The sequence below is a fragment of the Artemia sp. Qi Xiang Cuo genome, chromosome 10 (assembly GCF_049724085.1).
Source record: "Artemia sp. Qi Xiang Cuo chromosome 10, ASM4972408v1, whole genome shotgun sequence".
NCBI classification, from domain to species: domain Eukaryota; kingdom Metazoa; phylum Arthropoda; class Branchiopoda; order Anostraca; family Artemiidae; genus Artemia; species Artemia sp. Qi Xiang Cuo.
The window spans coordinates 58,761,821-58,785,227 of NC_142803.1; the positions used below are offsets into that span (position 1 = coordinate 58,761,821).

General features: G+C 32.9%; 1 protein-coding gene across 1 annotated transcript; it reads right to left on the bottom strand.

The window, feature by feature from the left end:
* Window positions 1-659: 659 nt before the first annotated feature.
* LOC148947956 (uncharacterized) lies at window positions 660-22,920 on the bottom strand. The gene is made up of 5 exons (XM_089095152.1): window positions 22,740-22,920; window positions 14,438-14,587; window positions 9,594-9,859; window positions 6,867-7,037; window positions 660-3,183 (listed from the first exon to the last, which is right to left on the bottom strand). Exons 3-5 carry the CDS (start codon window positions 9,613-9,615, stop codon window positions 2,957-2,959), a joined length of 420 nt encoding a protein of 139 aa, XP_088951278.1. The 5' UTR covers window positions 9,616-9,859; window positions 14,438-14,587; window positions 22,740-22,920; the 3' UTR covers window positions 660-2,956.
* Between the last annotated feature and the right edge of the window lie 487 nt (window positions 22,921-23,407).

Sequence of the window (23,407 nt, forward strand, 5' to 3'; positions counted from 1 at the left end):
ATTATGTAGATGTCTTAGTCTTAAAAACTTCAAAATGCTCATTGGATTGGGAATTCTAAGGGATAGTGCCCTTTCAATAGTCAAAAGTGATTGGAGGGCCACTAGCCCCCCTCCCACGCCCATCAATTTTCCAAACACATCCAATCAAAATTTTAAGATAACCATTTTGTTGAGCGTGGTTGATTTGCAGCTAGAAAATATGTTTTTGAGGAGGACACTCCCCCAGAGCCCTCAGGGCAAGGGTTTTAAGTTATGCCCTGGGGGCATATAAGGTTTTTATAGAAGGCGTTGTCGTAGAAACTTCAAAACTGGCTCATTCGATTGGTTCCTCCCCTCGTCAATACCTCGCTCTATACGCTAAATTTCGAATATTGTTCCAATTCTTTAAGAATGACCCCTGAATCACAAAGGCCGTTTAATCAGAATAAATAGCTCTTTTGAAAGTACTAAGAAAAACTGCTTTCAGTTAAACATTTTAGTTCCTTTGCAGGGATTTCATTTTGGCAGGACGCACTAATAGTGCTTGGTGAACAATATTGGATGTGCTTCTCTTCTTTATTCTGATTGTTAATAGCATTTATCGGCTAAGATATTACGTTTTAGATCTTTGGATTTTATTCCATTAATTACTATGATTCTTTCTACAATATACAAACGGTGAATAGTATTGGATGTGCTTCCCTTCTTTAATCTGATTGTTAATAGCATTTATCGCCTAATAGTGAATGGTGAACAGCATTGGATGTGTTTTCCCTCTTTAATCTGATTGCTAATACCATTTATCTTTGACTCTTCTGATGCACTATGATGAGATCTATTAATCTCTTCTAAATCTAGTTGACCAGAAGTTCATCACCCTTTTCTAATTAAAAGTCACTAACAAGGGTATCACCATTGTTCGTGGTAGTGGCTTTGTTACTCTCAACAGAATTTATACATTTTAGAAAAAAAAACTATGTTAAATACTCGCAATTTAGTTAAAAACATAATTTTGGGTTCACATCTCAGGGTTTATATCCCGGGGATTTGAAACACGAGGTCAATTTTGAGCAAAATATACGTACTTTCGTAACATTGGAACGATCAGAATATCGGCCCAGTCTTGATGCATGATTGCCTAGTATACTACTCAAGAAAAAGATGAAATTTTACAATAGAATTGCGTTACATAACAGTTGAATTTCGAAAGTTTCTTTGGAGCTTTGACATTTTAATGTATCAAATCAACTGGAATAACGATAGAAATATTTTTGTATTGAAAATAATCAATTTAATCCGTTAACTACGGATGTGGTTAAATTAACTTACAAAAATTAGGCAATTCAAATTAAAAATAACTGTGTAGTTTTACAAACAAAAGTTTTGACAGGTGTATGGCATCATTGAGAAGACCACACTAAATTTTCTTGTTTTCGTCGGGTTTTTTATTAAAAAAAAACTTTGTTATGAAAATTTTTTTTATTAAAAACTTCTATTAACTTTTTATTAAAAGTTCTTCATTGTTGCAGGAAAGATTTTGTTTCCCCAACACGAAGGATTCGTACTAGCGAACTTTTTCAATCCAGTGAGTTTGAAAGGCAATTTTTTACATGGGTACTAAATCTCTAGTGTATTTTTTATCGTTTTTAATTAAACAAGTTTGCTATTGCACTGAAGACCAATGTGCTGGAGTTGTTATTGACTTAATTCTCCTGCTGACTTTGCGCCAATATCGAGGGAGCTGACACTATCCTTCTCCAGTAAATCCAGCCTTCAGCTGCAGCTACAACTCTTGAGCTATAACTGCTTGAGAAAAGTTACATTGACCAGTAAGTGAATTATATTAGCTCGAGATTGACAAGTTTAATGAATGGAGCTCTGAATTCAGAATCCCTGATACCTCAAGGTTGGGTTAGGATGAATAAAATGAATTTTTCTGGTTCCTTGGGAAGTAGTGAAAAGAAAATATTTTATTGTTTTATATATGTTATTGTTATATATGTTATATATGTTATTATGTTCAATATGTTATTTTTTACTTCTAATTGTTTTACCAATATATTATTACCTCTTACATGCTCTTACAAAGTTAACAGCAAAGAAAGGTTATGATTCCTATATCACTCAGTGAAGCTAATATGTTCCTAATTTTCCAAAAAGAAACTCGCTCATACTATCTTTACCTTTCCCACACTTTACTAATAGAACACATTTCAGAAGTGGAAGTAAAGTAGAAGCTACAAATGGAGTGATACCTGTTAATAATTAACAAAATAACACTGACCTAGAATTGAGAAACTATGTTCAGATAGTGAAAAAATAGTTGAAGAAAATCGGAATATTGAAACTTTCTTCTGCCATCTTCAGTGCAGAAAAAGAGTAAGAAAAAAATTTGAGAATCATCAGGAAAACTAAAACAAAGGTTTAAAAATACATGACAAAACACGGACTAATAAAGCCAAGAGCTGACAACAGCTCTTAGCTTTCTTGCACTATAACAGTAAAAGATTTGACTATAGAAAAACCACACAGAAAATCTACTCAAACTATTATTTCAAACTTAAAATAGTAATTCACCCTCAGGCTGTGATTAGTGTTTCTCACCAGTGTGAGTTCTAAGATGTTGAGACAAATAAGTACCAGAAATGAAACTTTTTTCACATACTTGACACTTGAAAGGTTTCTCGCCAGTATGTCTTCTTCGACGTATAGTCAAATGAGAATTTTGGCTGAACTTTTTCATACATGTATTACACCTGAAAGGTTTCTCCCCGGTATGAATTCTTTGGTATGCAGTTAAATGAGAATTGTGGCTGAACTTTTTCATACATGTATTACATTTGAAAGGTTTCTCCTGGGTGTGACTTCTATGGTGTCGAAACAACCCCTTTCTGGAAGTAATATTTTTTTCGCATATTTCACACTTGAAGGGCTTCTCCCCAGTGTGGATTCTTCGGTGTGCCGTTAATTTATAGCTTCAAATGAATTTTTTCCTACATATATCACATCGAAAAGGCTTTTTCCCAGGGTGAGTTCTTTGGTATTCAGATATGTCATGCGTCACTTGGATGTGATGCGATGCCCCAGTTTCAAAATCTGACTCTGTTTCTTGTTTTAGATATGTATTTATTAAACCAGGAATACTAGGTATTCCATTTAGTTGGGTGGGTAGGTGATTCTCGAACAACGATGAGTCAGCGATATCTAAAAGAAAAAAAAAGTCAAACGAAATGATTACTTTTGATGATTATTTAGCAGCAATCTATTCAAAATTTGACGTTAGTAATGAATTATAAATGCAGTGTAAAGACATCCACAGTGACTCTTCTTCAATTGATTGATTTATAATAACCAATTTGACTTTTATTTTCGATAATTGTTTTCCTTGCTGGTTTTCGATATGCTTGTTTTCTTTCCCTTAGTTGTTTTGAAGTCACTAAAAATATTTTAAAACTTAAAGTTAACTTAAAATTTACACCAAGATTTCAGTGTACCCAAATAGCGAAACCAATGAAAAGCCTAATCTACAACATAACGTATCACAAGTACCAAAGGGCAGCTCATTATTAATATAACCCAACAGGCTATATTCATACATAGCCTGTAATGTATTAGTCACATTTGGTGACACATGGACTCTCAGGCCAAAGGGTGGCCAAAAGGTGTCAGGCCAAATTAGGGTGGCGAAAATTATTCGGAAAGGCGTGACTTAAAGAACAACAACGCTAAATATTTTAAAACTTAAAGTTTTTACTTCAAGACTTCAGACTAAAACTGCCTAATTCCCTTTTATTCTTTTGTTATTAATAGAAAAGATATATCAATCAGTACGAACCCTAAATTCAAGCCTTTTTTCAGAAAAGAGACACTTCGCCAAGGACACCTTAGGTTTGTAAATTCTCCTGTATTAGGTCTGTTAAAAAAAGTCGAACTCTCAATGTTTTCCTTGGCACATGAAAAGACTCTTTCACTCATTCTCATTTCAATTAATTTCGCAAAAATATCTTTAAAATGACACAATAATGATCTTGGTTAACATACTTTTATTCCAAATATGTGCCAGTCAGTATTGCTAATCTTTAAATTAATTAGTTGAAATAATAACATACTCCATCGTAATATTTCTAACCGATTGTAGATTGAACCTCAAACTAAGCCAAATATTGGGCTTAAATTTTTCTATTCTACAAACTTATACAAAGTAATATATAAATTTTCTTTTCTTAAATTTTTCTTAAAAATTTAAACACTGAAATTATTCCAAATCGATGGAAAATGGTAATAAGATTTCCTTCGTGTTCAGATAATAAAATAGAAGTTGCAGTCTCAATAAGTTTTTTTTATTATCCCTTCAACTTCAATCCTCAATTTCAACTCCTGGAAGATGTCTTCAATTTCTGCATAAAAATTATAAGTTAAAGAAATTTTTGAAATACTCTGCAGGAAAGGCCAATTAACATAACCAACAGGTAGCTCGAATACGTCTTAGCATTTTAAATCCTTTAAAATTCAAAGAGAACCAAAAAGACTTCCCTCAGAAAGGAAGAAAAAATGTACATAAAAAGAATCTACTGCGCATAGCTTTTCAAAATTTGAGCTTTGGATCTGTCAAGAGAAGTCACAATAATTGAGTCAGTTCAGTCCTCTTTAAGAACTAGATTTACCAATGCCAACTAAACATCCAAATGTGCCCAAAATACGTAGAACTATTGCAAAATTGGCTAAGTGGAATCTTGTGCCAGAATTTTTTTAACCCACGATAGTGTTCTTTTTCAGAGGCTGTTGTTATGTAAACAGCCAAACCAGAACTAAAAGTGAAGCCTTTTTCACGTACTTGGTACTCATAAAGTGTCTCTCAAGTTTGAGTTCTTTGAGGCGTAGATAAATAAGAACTTCGGCTGAATTTGTATTACATATATCCTACTAGAAATTTTTTTCACAGTATGGGCTTTTTGCTGCTTAAGTTAAATTATAATTCACAATAAACATTCTGTCACAAATTTGTAAATAAAAGGCTTCTCTGCCGTTTAAATTCTTTTGTGTTTAGGTAAATGAGAGCTTGAACTGAATATTTTCTTACCTACGAGAGTATCACACTCGAGAGATTTTTTCTGGCATGCTCGTAATTGAACACTGTCCAACTGAGCCTATCTAACTGAACACTCTCAATTGAGCCCCAATTCAAATCAATCCCCGTTTAACCCAAATCTGCTGCAACTCAGCCCCCATTAAACTCGCCCTCATTTAACCGAATCCCTGTTTAAATCAAGAGACTTCGCAGCAGCTGTGATTAGCAGGCAAGAATAAGGGAGAGCTTTCCTACAGAAGTTGAAGCCCAATAGGAGAAAAATCATCTCTTCCAACATGGACGTTCAGATGTTCCTCAATTCAGAACCGGTTATTTGTGTGCCAAAACAGAGCCTGATCAGTATCCACCAGGACAAATCTAGCAAACCAGAATGAAAAAATTATGGAGAAAAAGACAAAAAAACCTTCATTGGAAAGTAAAAAAAAACAAAAACAAAAAAGGAAGAATACACACGCAACTGTGCAATAGCTCAAAGCGTTTTTGCAAGTCTCTTTGAGGTTGTATCACCTTATTGCCGAGCAAATATGCGTCCTGGATGGGTCTATACGTTATAAACGCCAAATTTGTCAGAAACACCTTCAAGGATTGGCTTTGATTTTTAAGAAATGCTCGTTAACATAAATTCCTAATTTCGGTTTAGGCCTGAAAACAGCGTAAGCAGTCTGTTTATCAGAAAACTTCACTAGTATCTCAAAACGCGTCTAAGAGTAACTTTCACTAACAACAGCATATACAGACCCCAGATTCCTTCAGTGAGCATTTAAGTGTTACGTGATTAAGTATGAAATAAAAAACCTAACAAACTTGACTTTTCATTTTAAGTTCTTAATATGCCTTTACTGCCCAAGTATATGATCCTGGAAAGACTGACGGAGACAGTGGTGACTCAAATAACTTTTACTTAAAGCGACAGGGAGGAAGACGGGGTCCCAGGGTGAAAAATGGTGTTTTGATTATGAGATTAATAAAAAATCTTTTCCCACAAAATAAGTTTTTCAAAGAAAAGTGAAGAACTCTATTAAACCAAAAATGAGCATAGATAGAACCAAAAATAAATAGAACCAAATGATCTACCAAGCGTGAAAACACCGCAAATCAGCATCAATAAATAAATGAAACTCAAAAAGGAGCTGTAATTACAATAAATAACTGAGTCAAACTCAAGAAATTAACGAGCAGAAATTAATATGAGTAGGACTCAAAATCCCTATGCCTTCTAAATGCCAGAACGTAATTTGCACTTTACTGACAAATTTTTTTAATGTTTTCACTTTATACCTTTAATAAATTCAAAATTATTAAGATTATAATGAATAAATATCAGCATATGTCTATTAACCTGACATTGCACATTCATCTGTATTTTGTTTTCCTACCTTTTTTTCATTAACTAACCGGTTTTTCTAGAATATTCTTTTTAACTACTTTTAAAAACTACCTAACCTAAAATTAACTTTTATACCATAGTAACCAAATCATTAGGAAATCCTTACATTAAGTACCTTGTCAGCACCACTGTCCAATTAAAAACCTAATAAAGGTCAGAAGACACAATTCTCATTATGGTTAAATTCATTTGTTGTTTTAGGACACATTCAGAACACAAGATCTTATATACCATCCTCCGATTCCTTGATTATACATTAAATATTCTTTCTAAATATCACAGGAGTGTAAAAGTAAACATGAAAGAAAGCTCAAGGAATCTGCCAGTTTTTTTCAAAATATTAAGGGATGAATTATTCCATTTTGGATATGCAAATAGACACAATAAAGCTTGAGATATTTGAAAACATACCTTGGCCAATTCTAGTATCTAACTCAAGTTTAACAGGGTCAAAATCAAGCTTGATTTTTGTAACAATGTCTAGGGAAATAGGAACAATGTTTTCTTCCTGTTCAAGCAGTAAAATAGAAGCCTTACATCCGAAAAGATTTTTGCTATCACTTGGGAATCTGTCTTCATTTTCTGAAAAAAAAAACAAGTGAATTCACACAAGAATGCGTGTATTTACAAAATTTCTGCACACAACACAACTTTTACACACAACTGTGTCATACAACTTTTACATGCCATACACACACACAATACAATATTGCACTTCAAGGAATGAGTAAAAAAGTTGAAATCAAAAGATATTTAAAAGAAACAAATATGTTTTAGAAATTTTTTAACTAAATACAAAAAGATTTGTAGTATTAATAATTATAAATGACTTGTCCATACAGATAATTTCAATAATACTCTATGTCATAAAATATGAGGATCCATTTCCATCAGAAAGGATTTTTCCACATAAAAATAAGGAAAAAAAAAAAAAAAAAAAATAACTTACAAAATCTGCCCAGCATAGGTTTTGCCACGGATTCTACTGGTAGACTTAGAAAGAGAACTCATATTGGTTGCTAAGAGCAAAACCCCTTCCCCCTTTACTCTAGGATTGACAAATTGTTGCCTGAAAGCGGTTTTGCCAAAAACAACATTTTTGCTAAAACTGAGTTACAAATGCTATCTTGTGTAAAAAAATTCTCTTTCGAATGGTCTAATTGACATTGCTGTAAGAAGTCTTTGACTACCTGTGTTTAGCAGTTCTCCTTTGCCAAATAAAATATTCTTTGAAACAGTTTTCACATACAAATCACATACGGGATTATAGGATGGTCAGTTTTGCCAAAAGTTGCTGATTATCTGAACGACAGTTGTTTACATGGTCAGAAAGTTTGTTACATCGTCAGATTCATGTGCACCTCAAAATCATAAGCAAATAATAAACTATATGATACAAGACATCCAAAACAGCCATTCATACATCCAGAGTATAACAATGGAGTATACTAGGCCTGGACACTCCACAATTCAGGGGGTCAAAGCTGTTCACAGCATCATTGACAGGTCTTTGAAGAACAAGGAAGTCTTTTCACTACTAGACTTAACAAAAAAGCTTTTGATTGTTTGACCCCGTGACCTGTTTGTCCTTATTCAAATGACGAAGCAGAAATTTTTAGATTAAGCCAAAACATCCCGGTGCTACAAGTATAGCTTAGTGGCACTTTCAAAGATGAAGTTACTACAGTTTAAGCAAGGACTGTGCAAAAGGGTTAACTAAAAAACTTGGTTTGCACATACTGCTGGATCTGTAGTGCTAGTTGCACAAGAGGCAAGGCAAAGGAGGTTATTTCCCAATGAGCCAGCAGTTAATGTTGTGAAAATATTGCTGCCTCCTATACCTTCTAGCACAGCAGTTGAGTTGCCAACAGCAAAAATTAAAGACGAAGAATCACTTTACCACTTCATGCAAGCAGTAAATGTGGCATATGTCATAAGTCTTATTAGAAGTTGTAACAGGTGAGGTACCTAGTACTTAAGCTGAAATCACAGCTTGTTTAAAAGCACCCTCTGCCTCCGAAGGTTAGAACCTGAAATTCCAAGGAGCTTGTTGCTAAGTAAGACCTTCCCCTGATCTTTTGTTACATTTTATTGTAAAACTCCCAGTAAATTGTCAAAATTCTATCAGATGAAACATGTTTTGCCGAAAGTCTCATTTCTAATTCATTCTGACCCAATCCTGTTTTGCCATATCTCACCTATGTTCCAGAACTTGCAGGCAGTTTTGTCTGCAACTGATATTCATTCCATTTTATCTCAGAAACGGCTCACCTTCGGCCAATAAGAATAAGCAATAACAATAACAATAGCAACAACAATATAAGCAAATTTCTTCTTAATTTTGAAACTAAACTGTTATGTATCTTCTTAATCAACGCTCTAGCTATAGCCAATTCTGATATACAAATGTCAAGATTTTCAAACTCGTTTTTGGCAAAATATATTCGGCAAAACCACTTTTAGGTGATGCAATGCCAACACCCAAAAGCAAGCATACCATGAAAAAATTACAGAAAGAATACATAACTAAATAGAAAAAAAATTCCCAAGAATAACTGCAGATCACTATGAGAGATTCTAAAAATTGCTAAGCAGAGGCATGTGCTGGAGAAATGAGCTCTGTAGCACAAAGGGTTCCTCAAAACAAACATGAGGATAAATCACTATTAATGGGACCTGGTTTAAATACAGAGAGAGAATCTAACCTGCTATATTTGGCACAAAACAGAAATGATAGCTTCCTCTCACAGAATAAATATTTTGTGATATATGAACAGAAATTTCATCAAAAATCAATAAACCTAATCATTGCAAAAAAATACACCCGCACTAACCTAAAAATTGAATTGCAGAAATTTATAGATTATCTAGTGCAAGCCATGTTTATGGCATTTTGAGGTTCAAGGGCTGATAGTGGGGTAATATCCAAGATTCCTCTAGATCTTTTTTGAAAAATGGAAAAAACTATAATCACTCCATTTGTTATATCATTTATTATTATGAAAGAGAAATCATAGCAATACAAACTGCTTCAAAATATCTTCTAGTTTCCTTGCTGTATTTTTTATGCAAAAAGCAGGATATATAACTAGGAATTTCTGTTCATAATTGTAAAGAATCAATTCCCTTTTTTACTACCTGCATGATATGAGAGCTCCATTTTTTGAACTTTCAAGTCAAATTCACAGCTAGGTTTCCTGATTGAAGTTACTCATTTCTCTTTCTGGTACTCTTTCTGGTTTACTCTTTCTTGTACTCTTTCTGGTTTACTCTTTCTTGTACTCTTTCTGGTAAACTAAGTCTTCATATGTTTAGAGACATTTGGAACAGCTACTCTTAAAAGCAAGAAATCTTTACTAGTTGGCCAAGCTTTCGAAATTGCTTGCAATATTTCGAATGAAAAACTGGAATTGAAAAGAATTTGAATATCATTCAACACCAAGAACTATAATACTTCTGGATGAAAAAAAAAATACATCTTATTATCAGATTTTAAGCCTAAGTTAGACAAATATCCATTTTCACAATACTGTAGTCATTAACATTATTTAATATTATTAATTATTATTTTAATATTAATATTATTAACATTATTTAAACAGAGTCCGTTTGTTGAGGTGTGCCTAAACCTATAAAATAAAAAGGTGAAGTTCTTTCAAAACAGAAGTTCTTCCAAACCAACATTTTTTTTTTATTGGAAAAGTATATAAGGAACAATTCTTGATTCCTCAGACACAATTAAGAAAGAATTTAAGGAAAAATGTGATAAACAAACTTTGACCATTATAGATTTCATAATGCAATGAAAGATTTCAACTACTGACAAAGAAAAAACCTGATTATCTGACATCTGGACAGTGGGTAGTGATGGGAGGGGGCTGGTTCAGAGCCCATTCACTTACTATGAGAAAACTCTGACTGAGGTCCTAACAAAATATCATGCAACACGCCAATATTGCATAAGACGACAGCAAGGGGGCTAGGCTCGATTTTGCATCAAACTAAAACATAGCTCATTTTTGTACCAGTTTTAGATTTTGTTTGTTTTGCCTGACCTTTACAGAGTCCCTGTTTTTAAAAATAACATATTGGGTCTATCCTCCAGCTTAAAAATTTAAAATATAAACTAGCTAGTGGGAGGGAGATGACTGAGACAAAATGAACCCAACTTTCATCTCAGTCTTACTCCGAAATTTTTTTTTGTTTTAATAGTAACTTCTATCTCCACCTTTTCAACTTGAATGTTTCAGTGAAAATAAGCCAATATCAATTTTTTGAACCTTTTTCCTAGGGGCTGGGAGAGCCATATCGTCCCTTGGGGAATATTTCTCGAACTTTTGATATTTCTGAGTGAAATATCTATTCTAAAATAATCATTGAAATACCACAAAAGGTTATTCAAGTAACTAACACAAAACAGCAAATAGGGCACATGAGGAGGTTCAAAGGAACTTCCTTGATCAAGGGAGTTCCATCCCTATTTTTGGCAACTACCCATCTATATCAAGTTCACAGGGAAAATTTGACTTTAAATAGTAGAGCGACAAGCAGGAAGCTACAGCCCCTGTACTTTCCAAGATTTAGGATTCTTGGCGTCTTTTTCTGACTGAATTTGGTCAAACTGGATAGTTACAACTAGGGCCCAACAAATATATTGGCTGGCCAATATAATCAGTCAATATGGCGGCCTGTGTCATTATTGGCTATCAGAATAAAGATTGGCTGATTTTTTTAACTCTCAACTTATCCAGGAAATGGGGCCAGATTTCCTCAGGTAATTTTTGCTTGCCCAGTCCTTAGGGACAAAGCCACCAGCTCAATCTGACCATAGTGGAGAGAGCAGCAGAGGTAAGTCAAATGAAGTCAAAGTATTTTTGCTGTCAATACTAACCTTAACTGTGAAATAAGCAATAACACAAAAGTGTTTCTCCCTCTTTCATCTTGCACAAGCTTTAGGCGTGCCTTGTTGCAATGCAACTCCTTATTTTTACTTAAAAAAATATATAAAATAAAGTCAGTAGCCTTCCGGCAGCATACCGGTAGTTGCAGCGTGTATGCCTTAATAGAATCCCTGGTACTTGTGTGACCACAAGTACCACACTCAAGAAGTTCGCTCTGTCAGATGTGTGAAAAATCCATTTATCTGTATGTACTTGGAGACAATTTGAATCAGTGGAAAAATCTATATTGTAGGTATATTTATATTAAATATTTAATATACAGAGTTGGTATTTTGCTTTGGTTAAGTTATGTTTGCTATTTAACATAATGCATTCTGAGTGGCCTACTTTTCATAATTCTTTGTTGCAGTTTCCATAATTTTGTTTCAAAAGTACTATATTTTTATTATATTTTAGCATATTTCATTATGATTAACCTACTTTCAATTCTTGAGTGTGGTTGATATATCACACAAGCACCTTGCTGTTTTTTTCAAGTCCAGGCGACATCAGTAGAAATTAATCACCAACAACAAGTTTGTCACTATTTTTAAATCAACTGTGTTTAGTATAAATATTGTAACTTGAGGGTTTGCAATGCTTGAGAAGCAAAGAACTTGGGGAGAGCACTACAAACGTGTTTTAAATAAATACTTTTGCCTCATTTGGAATCCACAGTGAATTATTGAGGGTGTTTCCTGTGTATTAGACCAGGGAGAAACTTGTGAGAATGAAAGTGGGCAGAGAATGCAGGGTTTAAACTTTAGGTTCAGGTTTTTTTTACAGAGGAAAATTTAATGGTAATTATATCAGCTGTCATCCTTTGCTATTGTTTTATGTTGGTATTGGTGTCACACCCCAAAAATCCATATCGGTTGGGTATTAGTTACGACTCATATGAGAGAAAGACTAATTAAATAAAAACGGTACTATTAAATTTTCGATTCAACTTTTTTTTTCAAATATCAGTTAACCTATGCTTCTGACAATGCATATCACTACCCTTAATGATCTTAGAAGTAGCCCTAGGATATATAAAAAAACCTTAAAATAATTCTTGCTTTATAACATGCAGTTATTTAATAAGATTATTATGTATCTTTTCATTGTCATCCATAGTTTTAAGTTGTCAAAAAAGAAATCTTTGCCAAAAATTATCTAGGGCAAGATGCCAATTAGCCACACAGCTAATGGTCAATTCAAGTGATTTGTTTTTTGTTTTGTTTTTTATTTAGGATGTGATTAAGTTGAACATTTTAACCATACACAACACTAGCAATTTTGAACGCACTCATAGTTAACAATGGGCTTGAATCTTGGATACACAATTTTAGCTTGGACCTAGACTTAAAAAAAAGGCTCTGTATATAAATATATATATATATATATATATATATATATATATATATATATATATATATATATATATATATATATATATCCTAAAATACATATTCTCCATGAATTTTCAGAAATATACGGAAGAAGTAGAAGTACAGTAGCACCATTATATCCCTATTTTATGCTTTGTTTCCTTCCATTGTCATTTACTTTTTAAAAACATTTCAAACAATGCCTGGATTCATACTTCTTTTGTTCTCAGTTTCGCAAAACAAAATTTTTTCTGACTGGTTTTCTAGTTAAATCACTAATAACTGGTTTCATCAGGAATGATGATGTATTGTAAGATGAAATAAAGAAAAATGGCAAATAGGGAGCAGCTTTAAATTACTGACCTAGGAATAAGGTGAACATACCACTTCATGTCTTTTTATGCTCTTTCTGAATATAATAATTGCTTTACTTGGAATTTCAATCTGAAGTCCTTATGTACTCACAAGATTATACCTTTTTCTTTTATTTTAGATACTGCTTGTATAATTCTGTTAGCATCACTCTTGTTTAAATCAGTTTATCCATATATTGAATCAACTGTGACAGAATTGGGAACCTGAAAACACATAAATATATAATTAGGGCTATATATTTTTGCATGAGTGGGGTGTGGGGATTTAGAGGGGGGGGGGGTAAAGTATAGTGGGGTTGCAGTTTGAATTTTTGAAGTAGAAAAATTCTGCACATGATAAACTAAGTATTATTGTTTATAACCATTTGATATAGCTAAAAATAAGGGAAAACGGTATCATTGTTGAGGGTCTATATTTGGCTTAAATTAAATTTGCAAGTAAAGCAATTATTATATTCAGAAAGAGCATAAAAAAGGCATTAAGTAGTATGTTCACCTTATTCCTACATCAGTAATTTCAACTACTCAATATTTACCAAAAAATATATCATTAGGGTTGTATTCAACATCATTGAAGGGGGGGGGGGTACGTTTTCAGAACAGCAACCATAATATATGAAAATAGTCTGTAATAAGGAAATTAACATAAAAAAATCCTAATAAAATACCTAATAGGGAATCTAATGCTCATTTTATGGTGAAAGTACCATTTTTGACAATTCATGAACAATTCAACCCCTCTGAAGGTCTCATATATAGCTTTAGAATATGTAGGCTATCAGCCTAAAAGAAAGCCCTAAAACCATCAAAATCTTGTTTATAATATCCAGCACCTTTTTATATCAATCAGACTACCACGTTTCCATCTATTATTATTCACATTTTAAATTTATTAAATAGCATTTGATAAATTGTAGTAAAGGGGCTCATTGCTATCTTGGGAAATAGTTAAATCAGTAAAACAAAACTTCCATGAATAAATCCAGGGCCTAATATTGACCCCTGGAAAGATATTTTCAAGCTTTTAAGTCCACCTTTTTGCTAGTCTTAGGGCATAAAAGGTTTCATAGCACATATAGAATGAATAAGCCCTCTAAATTCCGACAAAATAAGTTGTACCTAAATTTCAAGTTTCCAACCTCTTCTTTATTGGCTATAGTGTTTGTAAATCCATAAAAATTCTAGACAAACTAATTTTGGCTATTGTATAAAGAGGGTGGGTTATGAAAATGAAACTTTCAGGGATGGATCTAAAGACTACAGTATGTTCTGGAAAGGTATTTTGAAGAACCTACCTCCACTTTTTCTCTCCTCACTGACCTTTGAAAAAATTTGTGTTGAAAAAATGAAACCTTGCAAAAAGATTCTCAGCTTTAATGAAGTACAGGAGAATTGTTTTCAGCTCCAAAACTTTGCTCAATCCCAATTTACAAGGTTTCAAATATCTGCAAATAGAGCTAGACTATATTTCATGAATGTAGAAAAAAAAAACAATTGTTTATGGCTTAAAGTTCTACTCAATTAACAGAAAATACAATTTCAAGGCTAAAACCAGAGACAAAGAAAGTGAAAATTGGAAATTAAGACAGGCCTATTATGTTGTTTTGTCAAAATTCCAATAAGTATAGAACTGTCAAGTAGGCAAAATTCTAAGACTCAGAAATCATAAGATGGTGAACAGAGAAGCTTGGAAATACCTTCCCAAGGTATGTTTTTGGCCCTGGATTCATTAGGCTACTGAAGGTTTCTTTTTTGTAACTCAACCCTTTTCCAAGGTAGCTAAACCATAATTTTACTGATTTTTAGCTTAGGTAGTAAAATTCTAATTTAGCTACTTTTTGTTTTCCTGGAAACAGGTAAGGTTAGAAAAAAGAAACTTTCAGTAGCCTAATTAATCCAGGGAAGGATACTCTGGGGAGGCAATACAAGGCTACTATGTTCATTTTCTTCTGATTTCTAAGTCTTAGAAATTTGCCTACTTGAAAGGACTATCTATCAGAGTTTTGACAAACAACATTTTACCTTAATTTTCAGAATTCAGTTTCTTTTTCTCTGGTTATAGTTTGAAAATGCAATTCCTTTTATTTGAGTAGAGTTTTAAACCATACCTAAGAATCTTTTTTTTTTATAAATTTAGTACATATAGGGAAAGGCACCCATGATTCAACAGTGCAATTTTGGAACCGCTAATGAAAGTTTCCTTCAAAACAGGATAACTCTGCTTATTCATGATTTAGAATACCATCTCTTGAAGCCATTGTTATATTTTGACAATGCTAAACATGGACACTATATCTGATACACCCAGATAAGAAAAGAATATTCAATTCAATCAGTTTCCTGTTGTTGATGAAAAATGAGCTCCTGACAATTTTTTAAGCATAATATTCTGTTCAAACTGTCATCACTTCATTGTTTTTTGGCAAAAAAAAATTTGGGATCATCACCAATGCATCAAGATACATCTGATTTTCTCTAAAATGTAGCTATATTGGCTTTGTCTTGATAAAACTGAGTTAACATGGCAGCTAATATTATATTGACAAAACCATGTTTCCAGTGTCAAAAATTCTTGTCTGATGTAGTGGAATGTATTAAAAATGTACTGACTAAAAATGTACCTTCAGCTGAAGTGAAATGTAGATATTGGCTTCAATTATGAGATTCTTTTCTTTTGGGAATATCTTGTAGTAACCTTGTCAAAATTTTCAAAAGACAACAACAGGCCCTGTCAAAATATAGGTAACTCTGTTGAAACTTCACTGAACATGTAAAACAGATGAGAAACAATTGGTGTCAAAATTCAAGGGTCCTCTGAGAAAAACATAGTTGTCAGATTTATGGGTACTTTCTCAACAACAAGAGATTTTGACAATTATTATTTCTAATAATATTTCACATGAAAAAATATTTAAAAAGTTTTTTAATCATAATTTTACTGATTTGATGCTAGATTTTTCCTCATCTGAGGAACTGCTGCTTGGTCTCATGCTATGTTAATTTTTAAGCATTTGACTTGGTTGATCAAAACACCCTAATTCATTTATTCCAGAATAAATTTGAAGTACACCCTCTCTTAGTAAATTCTATTTATGTTATCTTTCAAATAGATCCCAAGCTGTAAAATACAAAATATTCTTTCTGAACCCCTTCCTAATTAGTATGGAATTCCTATCCCACCCAAAATGCTAATGAAACATTTTAAACTCCTTGGAGTCACAAAACTTCTAATAATCTTTAGTAGAACATGCATATTTCAAATTTTGACTTCAGACAAAAGAAAATAGTCAAGACTAAATTTTTTAAGTGGATTAAACTGGTAAATTAACTTTGAAATGGCTAAATGTAGACAACACTTTAACTGTGAACAACAAAGTAATCTTTTCTGGACCATTAAAGCTGAGACAAAGTGGGCCATTCCAGATATCATTTATAAAGAGACCTATATCACACTATTATATCACACATTATATTATAGAGACCTAGGTCACACAATTACACTCCATATGATTATCCAATTTTGTCCCTATACTTGAGGCAATATTTTCAGTTTTTGCTTCCACTATCTCAATAGTATTTTATACATTTACACATTTACAAAAGTTAAAGAGAAATGAAAAAATAAAGTAAAAAGAATATGTATGTTGAATCCACCAAGATCCATCCACAAGTATATTGACACATGTCAAATTGGGTTCCATCAAAAACAGGTAACTTTTTGTTCTGTCAAATTTGTAGGTGAAAATACTACAATTTAAGAAAATTGGAGTTTTTTACCCTTTTCTGATAAAACTTTAAACTACTAATCCAACAGTTAGATTTGTAGATATTTGGTCTACATACTGAAACCCTTTTCGAACCAAAAGTCTTTAAATTAAGCCTTCTGGAGTAGAAAAAGCATGTTTTTTTTTTTTTACAAAAACTGTCAAATCATTGGTACCTTTACCCTATTTGCATATCTTTAAAATCTTATAATATTGGTATTGAGCAAAGTTGCAATACTGAAAAAAATTTTAACTTCATTTAAGCAGAAAATCTATTTTGCACAGTTTAATTTCTATAAGACAAAGATTGTTGCAAGGCTAGGTTTGGTCCACTACATAAGGAAACGTGTTAAAAAAAACAATTAAACTTTAAAACGTATCTCCCATTTATATCAGAAATATAATTTACCCCCCCCCCTCCCCCTAATGTGCAAATATATACCCTGAATTGGTATATATAGGGGTGGGGGTAAAATTCATTTCTAACAAAAATGATTATTATATTTGGAAAGAGCATAAAAAAGCCATACAGTGGTACACTATATGCCTTTAAAGTGGTACAATTACTTTATTTGTTAGTCAATAATATGACTTGCCAAAAATTTACTGGAAAAGGTAAATTGGTTAGGTAGTGTCAATACTATGATTTGGCAAAAATTTACCAAGGTATTTAATATATATTATGCTTTAACCCCCCTTCCCCCCACCTCCCCCCTAATATGCAAATATATAGCCAAAATTTGTTTCTAAAGTCATCCTTAAAGACAAATTTATTACCCTTTTTGACTATGCTAAAGAAATAGCTATCTAAAAATTTTGATTGGGTGACTTTGAGGAAAAAATGAGCCTAGGCATTGGGCTAGCTACCCTCCAGTTTTTGGTCTCTTGAAGAGTAAACTATAACTTTTAATTTCTATTCAAATGAGCCCTCTCCTGACCTTTTGCAATTTCTGATTTGATACAATCACCCCTGGGGAAAACAAACAAAAATAAAAACGCATCCATGATCTTTCTTCTAGCAAAAAACTTCAAAATTTCAAATTTTTTAGACAGGAGTTTGAAACCTCTATTGTAGAGTTTTCTGGTATGCTGAATCTTCTGGTGTGATTTTCATTAAGGTCAGTTGATGTTTTGGGAGCATTTCCTCCATTTTTTCAAAAGTAGGGCAAATTTTCTCAGGTTTGTTACATAATTTGAATAAGCATCAAAATCTGGTTCTTTTGATGTATCTATTGTCACCAAAACTCTGTTTCTTAGAGCTTTTGTTACTATTGAGGAACAAGGCTCCTTACTCACAGTTTGTTACCACAAACTGCTTGACAAAAAAACAGAACAAGTTTTTCCAACCAAAAGTAAGAAACAAATTTGAAACTAAAAAAAACCCAGAAATTATCCCATGTGTGAAGGGGGCCTCCTTTTGTACTGTATGCTAAAATCTTAAAGTTTTTTTTTAAACAGTTTTTTTAGCAGTGGTTGAAGAAGGGGCATCCCTCTCATACAGAGTAATTCCTGTTAGACTTAAGTTATAATGTTGTTCCTTATTTCATTTGATTTTTTTTATTATTATTTAGTTTATCATCATTTTCCAAATATGCCAGGAAATCCCCTTCTCTCCCCCCCCCCAAAAAAAACTACCCTCTCTGTGGGAATCTCCCCTCAACAAAGTTAAATAAATTTCCAAATAGCAAACAGGCTACAAAGCTACAGGCTACATCAATAATATGCCAATCACATAACTAGCAATCCTTTACCCAGCAGCTATGGAAGGGAGTGAGGTCATATAATCTGCAAAGGTAAGTTATTGGACCTGCCAACTATGTTCAATCAAATGGCTAGGTAAAAATTTTGATCATAGTCTTTCAGTAACAATAAGGAGCATGGGAGGAGGGAGGGTGGTTGCCCATAATCTTTTTGGGTGAGGGTGCTGGTATATGATTTATTTCTTCCTATTGCAGATTAAGACTGTCTTCTTAATGAATAAAATCTCAAGTGAGTATGTAGTTTCATTTATTACGAACATTCAATTTCATATTAAGTCAGAAAGAACAAACAGTGATATGAAACTTGAACAAATTATCCTATATTTAAAGGGGGCTGCTGCCTATGATTGTAATGCTGAAGGGTCAACACAAACTACATTGATAGCATGGCTGATGCCTATTTATTGCTATCTGGGCTTAATACTGATGTAAAATCACCATGCAATATAGACTGGTCAGTAAAATAAGGTAGTCCCAAGCCTGGAGACAGAATGTGTGCACTCTCAGATAACCAGCTTAGCCTAAATGTCATAAAGTACTGTGCAGATATATTGTAACTAAATATTTAACAGATAGAGTTGGATAGGTTAGGTGTCTTAAATGATGCATTCTGATCACCTGCTTTCCATAATTCTTTGTTGTAGTTTCCATAATGTTGTTACTAATACATCATATCTTCAATATCAGTACTTTTATGTATGGCCTAGAGCTGTGTGTGTACCCATTAGGGGGGGGGGGGGGGTTAGGATGCATTTATGACCATAGTGATTATTATATTTGGAAATTGCATTTCACTGAAAATTTATTGGTAGATTTTTTTTCAATTCTTGCCTTATACTATAAGCTATGCATGTTCAAATTTGTAAAAAGTAATGCAACAATACTTCTACCAAAGCAGTCTCTGATTAGAAATAATTGCAACACTTTCTTGACTCTAATAGCTGTTTTAAAAATTAAGTTTTAGTAATGAAAAGTCATAAAATAATGTCATTACTTTATTTTATGCCATGGGAGGCAGAAAATAGGTAAAGCTATGAAGAAGAGTTTACTGGAACAGAATTTTGTCCATGGATTTACAAGTAAAGATTTAATATAAATAAAATTCAAATAAGGAAATAGCCAAGTAGTCTATAGTTTTATAGCATTTAGGTTAAAATCAAAAGTTTCATTTCTATAACACAAAGTTTATTAAAGGTCATCAAAAGTCATTGCCCTCTTAAGTGAAAAGGAGCATCAAAGTCGCTGCCCTCTAGAGTAAGAAGGAGCAGAAGTAGGTACTTCAAAATATTTCCTGGGACATAATTTTGTCTGTAGAACTATCTCTGAAATTTCATTTTCCTAATTTAAACGCTTTCCATAATAACAAAAAGTAGCTCCAAACAGAATTTTACACTAAAGTTTAAGAATAATTGTAATAACATCTTTGGCTAGGCTGTAAGGATATCTTTGGCCAAAGTTTAAATGTTAAGAACAAGATTGTAGTCAACCAATCTCAATTAGCCTAGGGTGAAATGTATGAGTAGTCCATTACATAAGGAGACATGTAAAGAAAACAATTCTTACTTCATAATATGCAAAATGATCCTAATTAACATATTTTTATCTAGTTCCATTTTAAGAGACAAAAGTGATGGAGGCCAACTAGTCCCCCCAACTATCCCCACCAAACACATCTGATTGAAATTGTGCAATGTCCATTTTGTTCAGGGTTGACACATTCCCCCAGAACCCTGGATCAGGGCTTTCAGTTATGTCCTTTGGGTATATAAGGTTTTAATGGAATGGTTGGTCATTTAAAATTCAGATTGATCTTATTTGATTTCAAAAAGGAAGTTATAGTGCCCTTTTTAAGAGTCAGTGATTTAAGAGCAACCAACCCTACCCACCCTCCACCCCCAAAAAAAAAAAATCAAAAAAACATAAACACAACAAATTTTAAAACCATTATTTAAATGGTAAGTAATTATTCCAATTGGGATCTCAACCCCCCTCCCCCAACCATCCCAAGGCCTCAGGTCAAGGGCTGTAAGTTAGACAATTTTTCCACTGTTTACATATAGTATATGTTATCAAGAAAAGGTATGCATGTTTGTCTACTACTTTCCCAAAATACAAAGGCCATTAAAATGGGTCTTTCAGGAAATGTTGAACTAAATCAAAACTTGTTATGTGTATATGAGTTTGTAAAAGGTTTTATTTCAGGAATGACTGTGTACGTTAATTTGGAACTTTCAGAAAATTAAGGAGATAAACAATTTATAAAAAGGCCATATATGCTGGCTACTACTACTACTGCTGCTTCAACTACTACCACAACAACTATTACTACTACAACTACTAGGCTAAATAAAACTACTAATTCTGTAGCAAGTACTACTTAGGCTGAGGATATTGGAAACATATCTGAGAAACGGTTGAAAGGAAACCTGAACTAAATCAAAACACACTAAGCATCTACTGCTATCAATACTGCTGCTACTACTAATAATAATAAACTATAACTGCTACTACTGTTCCTACCACTACCACTACTACTTTGATACTAGTAGAATTAAGACTGTATATATGAAGGTGAAAATTTTACAGAACATTGAGGGAGATTTTGAACTAAATCAAATATAAAAAAATAATTGAGCATCTATTTGCCATATTATGTAAAACCAAATTGCTTCAGAATTCCTTTTCCATGTCAAGAGCCTGTAAATAATCAAACAAGGAAGCTGCTTTTAGGAAATTTGTAATAAATATATTTTATTAAGTTTCTAAGCATAGCTATTCAATGATATATACATTTCAGTTCATTTTTGATGAATTAACAAGTTATTAGTGTTATATTTTAACATAATAAACATGGTTTCATCACTGGTTATTTACCCTAATTTTGTCAAAAACATAGAAGCAGGATTTTTATCTAAATGTAGGTCCATATCAAAACAAGGAATGCCAACATCTACCCTTCTTTAACTATCAATTCTTTTTACTTACTTAAAATCAAAGAATGCAGAGTTTTAGCAGACATTTTTCTTCTCCCTAATAACAGTTGCATTCAATCAATGTGTACTTAATGAGAGGGACAAAGAAGATGGGATTTGCTTCAGCACTTTAATCATGTCCTTGTCCAACTGTTTAGACCCAATATTCACACATTACTGTTTTGCAGCATACATTTTTGGCCCCCAAATTTGCCCTACTATTCTCATTTTTCATTTATACTTTTTCCCTAATTTTGTTGTAAGATATTGGGAAAATATATATTTGGATGGATGATAAATAGACTTATCTACCAACAAATGAAATGACATCATTTTTATACAATCGTAAAATGGGCTTATCCCAAACTTGCCTTTCAACAACTTGGACTATCCGTCTTGGCTTTTCTATAATTAGCCTTGATGCCTGCAAAATAGCCTACTTGATTTTAATTCTCCCCCTTGAAAATATGTTAACTAGGGGTAAATTTTTACAAAATCATATTACTGACTTACAAATAAAGTGAAAATACCACTCAATGCCTTTTTTTATGCTCTTTCAAAATATAATGCTCATTTTTGTTAGAAATGAATTTTACCCCCATTCCTATATACCAATTCAGTGTATAGGATATATTTGCAAATTTAGGGGGTTGGGTATATATTTTAAAGTTACCTCCCATTTACATCAAAAATAAAATTGCCCCCCCCCCTGTAATGTGCAAATATATACTCTGAATTAGTATATAGGCCTATAGGTGTGGGGGTAAAATTCACTTCCAACAAAAATGATTATTGTATTTGGAAAGAATATGAAAAAAGGCATGGAGCAGTATATTCACTTTATTTGTAAGTCAATAATATGAGTTGGTAAAGATATACCTAGCTAGGATCATTTTGCATATCATAAAGTAAGAGTTGCTTTATTAACATGTCTCCTTGTGTAATGGACTGCTTATACATTTACACCTTAGCCTAGTCCTAATTATCTAAACGCATGTGCTAGGCATTTAGGCTATAATTTATCACAATTATTACCTATCCCCCTTCCCTTATGGGACCAGATATAGCCCAAGGCTATAGGATAAGACCCCCAGTACTCACACACTTATTTTGATCAAGATTTATCTTTCCTAAACAGGAACAACAAGATCACAATCTTGGACTTGATTTAGCCTATTTAAAAAGAGTATTTAAGAGATAGGCTAATCTATTGAATTGAAATGGATGGTTCCTCCTCTCTTCCTGCAAGGACTCAGGAGGCTTCTTGTAATCACTATACTACTTGGTTTATATAAGATAGGCTAATCTAATAAATTGCGAAAAGAGCATTCAAAATTCACGCAATTAATGATTGTGACAAAGGAGATGGGTTTTGTGTATTTCACGAAGCTTGAAAGGTATGTCAGCACGTAACTGTATAACGTTTTGACCCGATTTGTATGAAGGTCTAAATCTGGTCAAAACTTCCCAAATTCTCGTAGATAATTTTCCCATATTTCGTTGGGGAAGTTTTGACCCGACAGTTCTAAATCGGGTCAAAACTTCCCAAATTCTTGGAGATAATTTTCCCATATTTCGTTGGGGAAGTTTTGACCCGAAGGTCTAAATCGGGTCAAAACTTCCCAAATTCGCGTTGATAATCAACGAAATTTGGGAAAATAATCGAGGAGAATTTGGGAAGTTTTGACCCAATTTAGACCTTCATATTGTAATGCGGAAATATAATATTTTATTATTTGGAAGTTGTCGACAATATATTCACGAAGTTG

Coding starts and splice junctions, on each gene's coding strand:
- LOC148947956 (XM_089095152.1), bottom strand. CDS start 9,615: ATGGAGCTCTCATATCATGCAG. Junction 7,038..9,593: donor GGAGCTCTCATATCATGCAG/GTAGTAAAAAAG, acceptor TTTTTTTTTCAG/AAAATGAAGACAGATTCCCA. Junction 3,184..6,866: donor AGATACTAGAATTGGCCAAG/GTATGTTTTCAA, acceptor TTTTTCTTTTAG/ATATCGCTGACTCATCGTTG.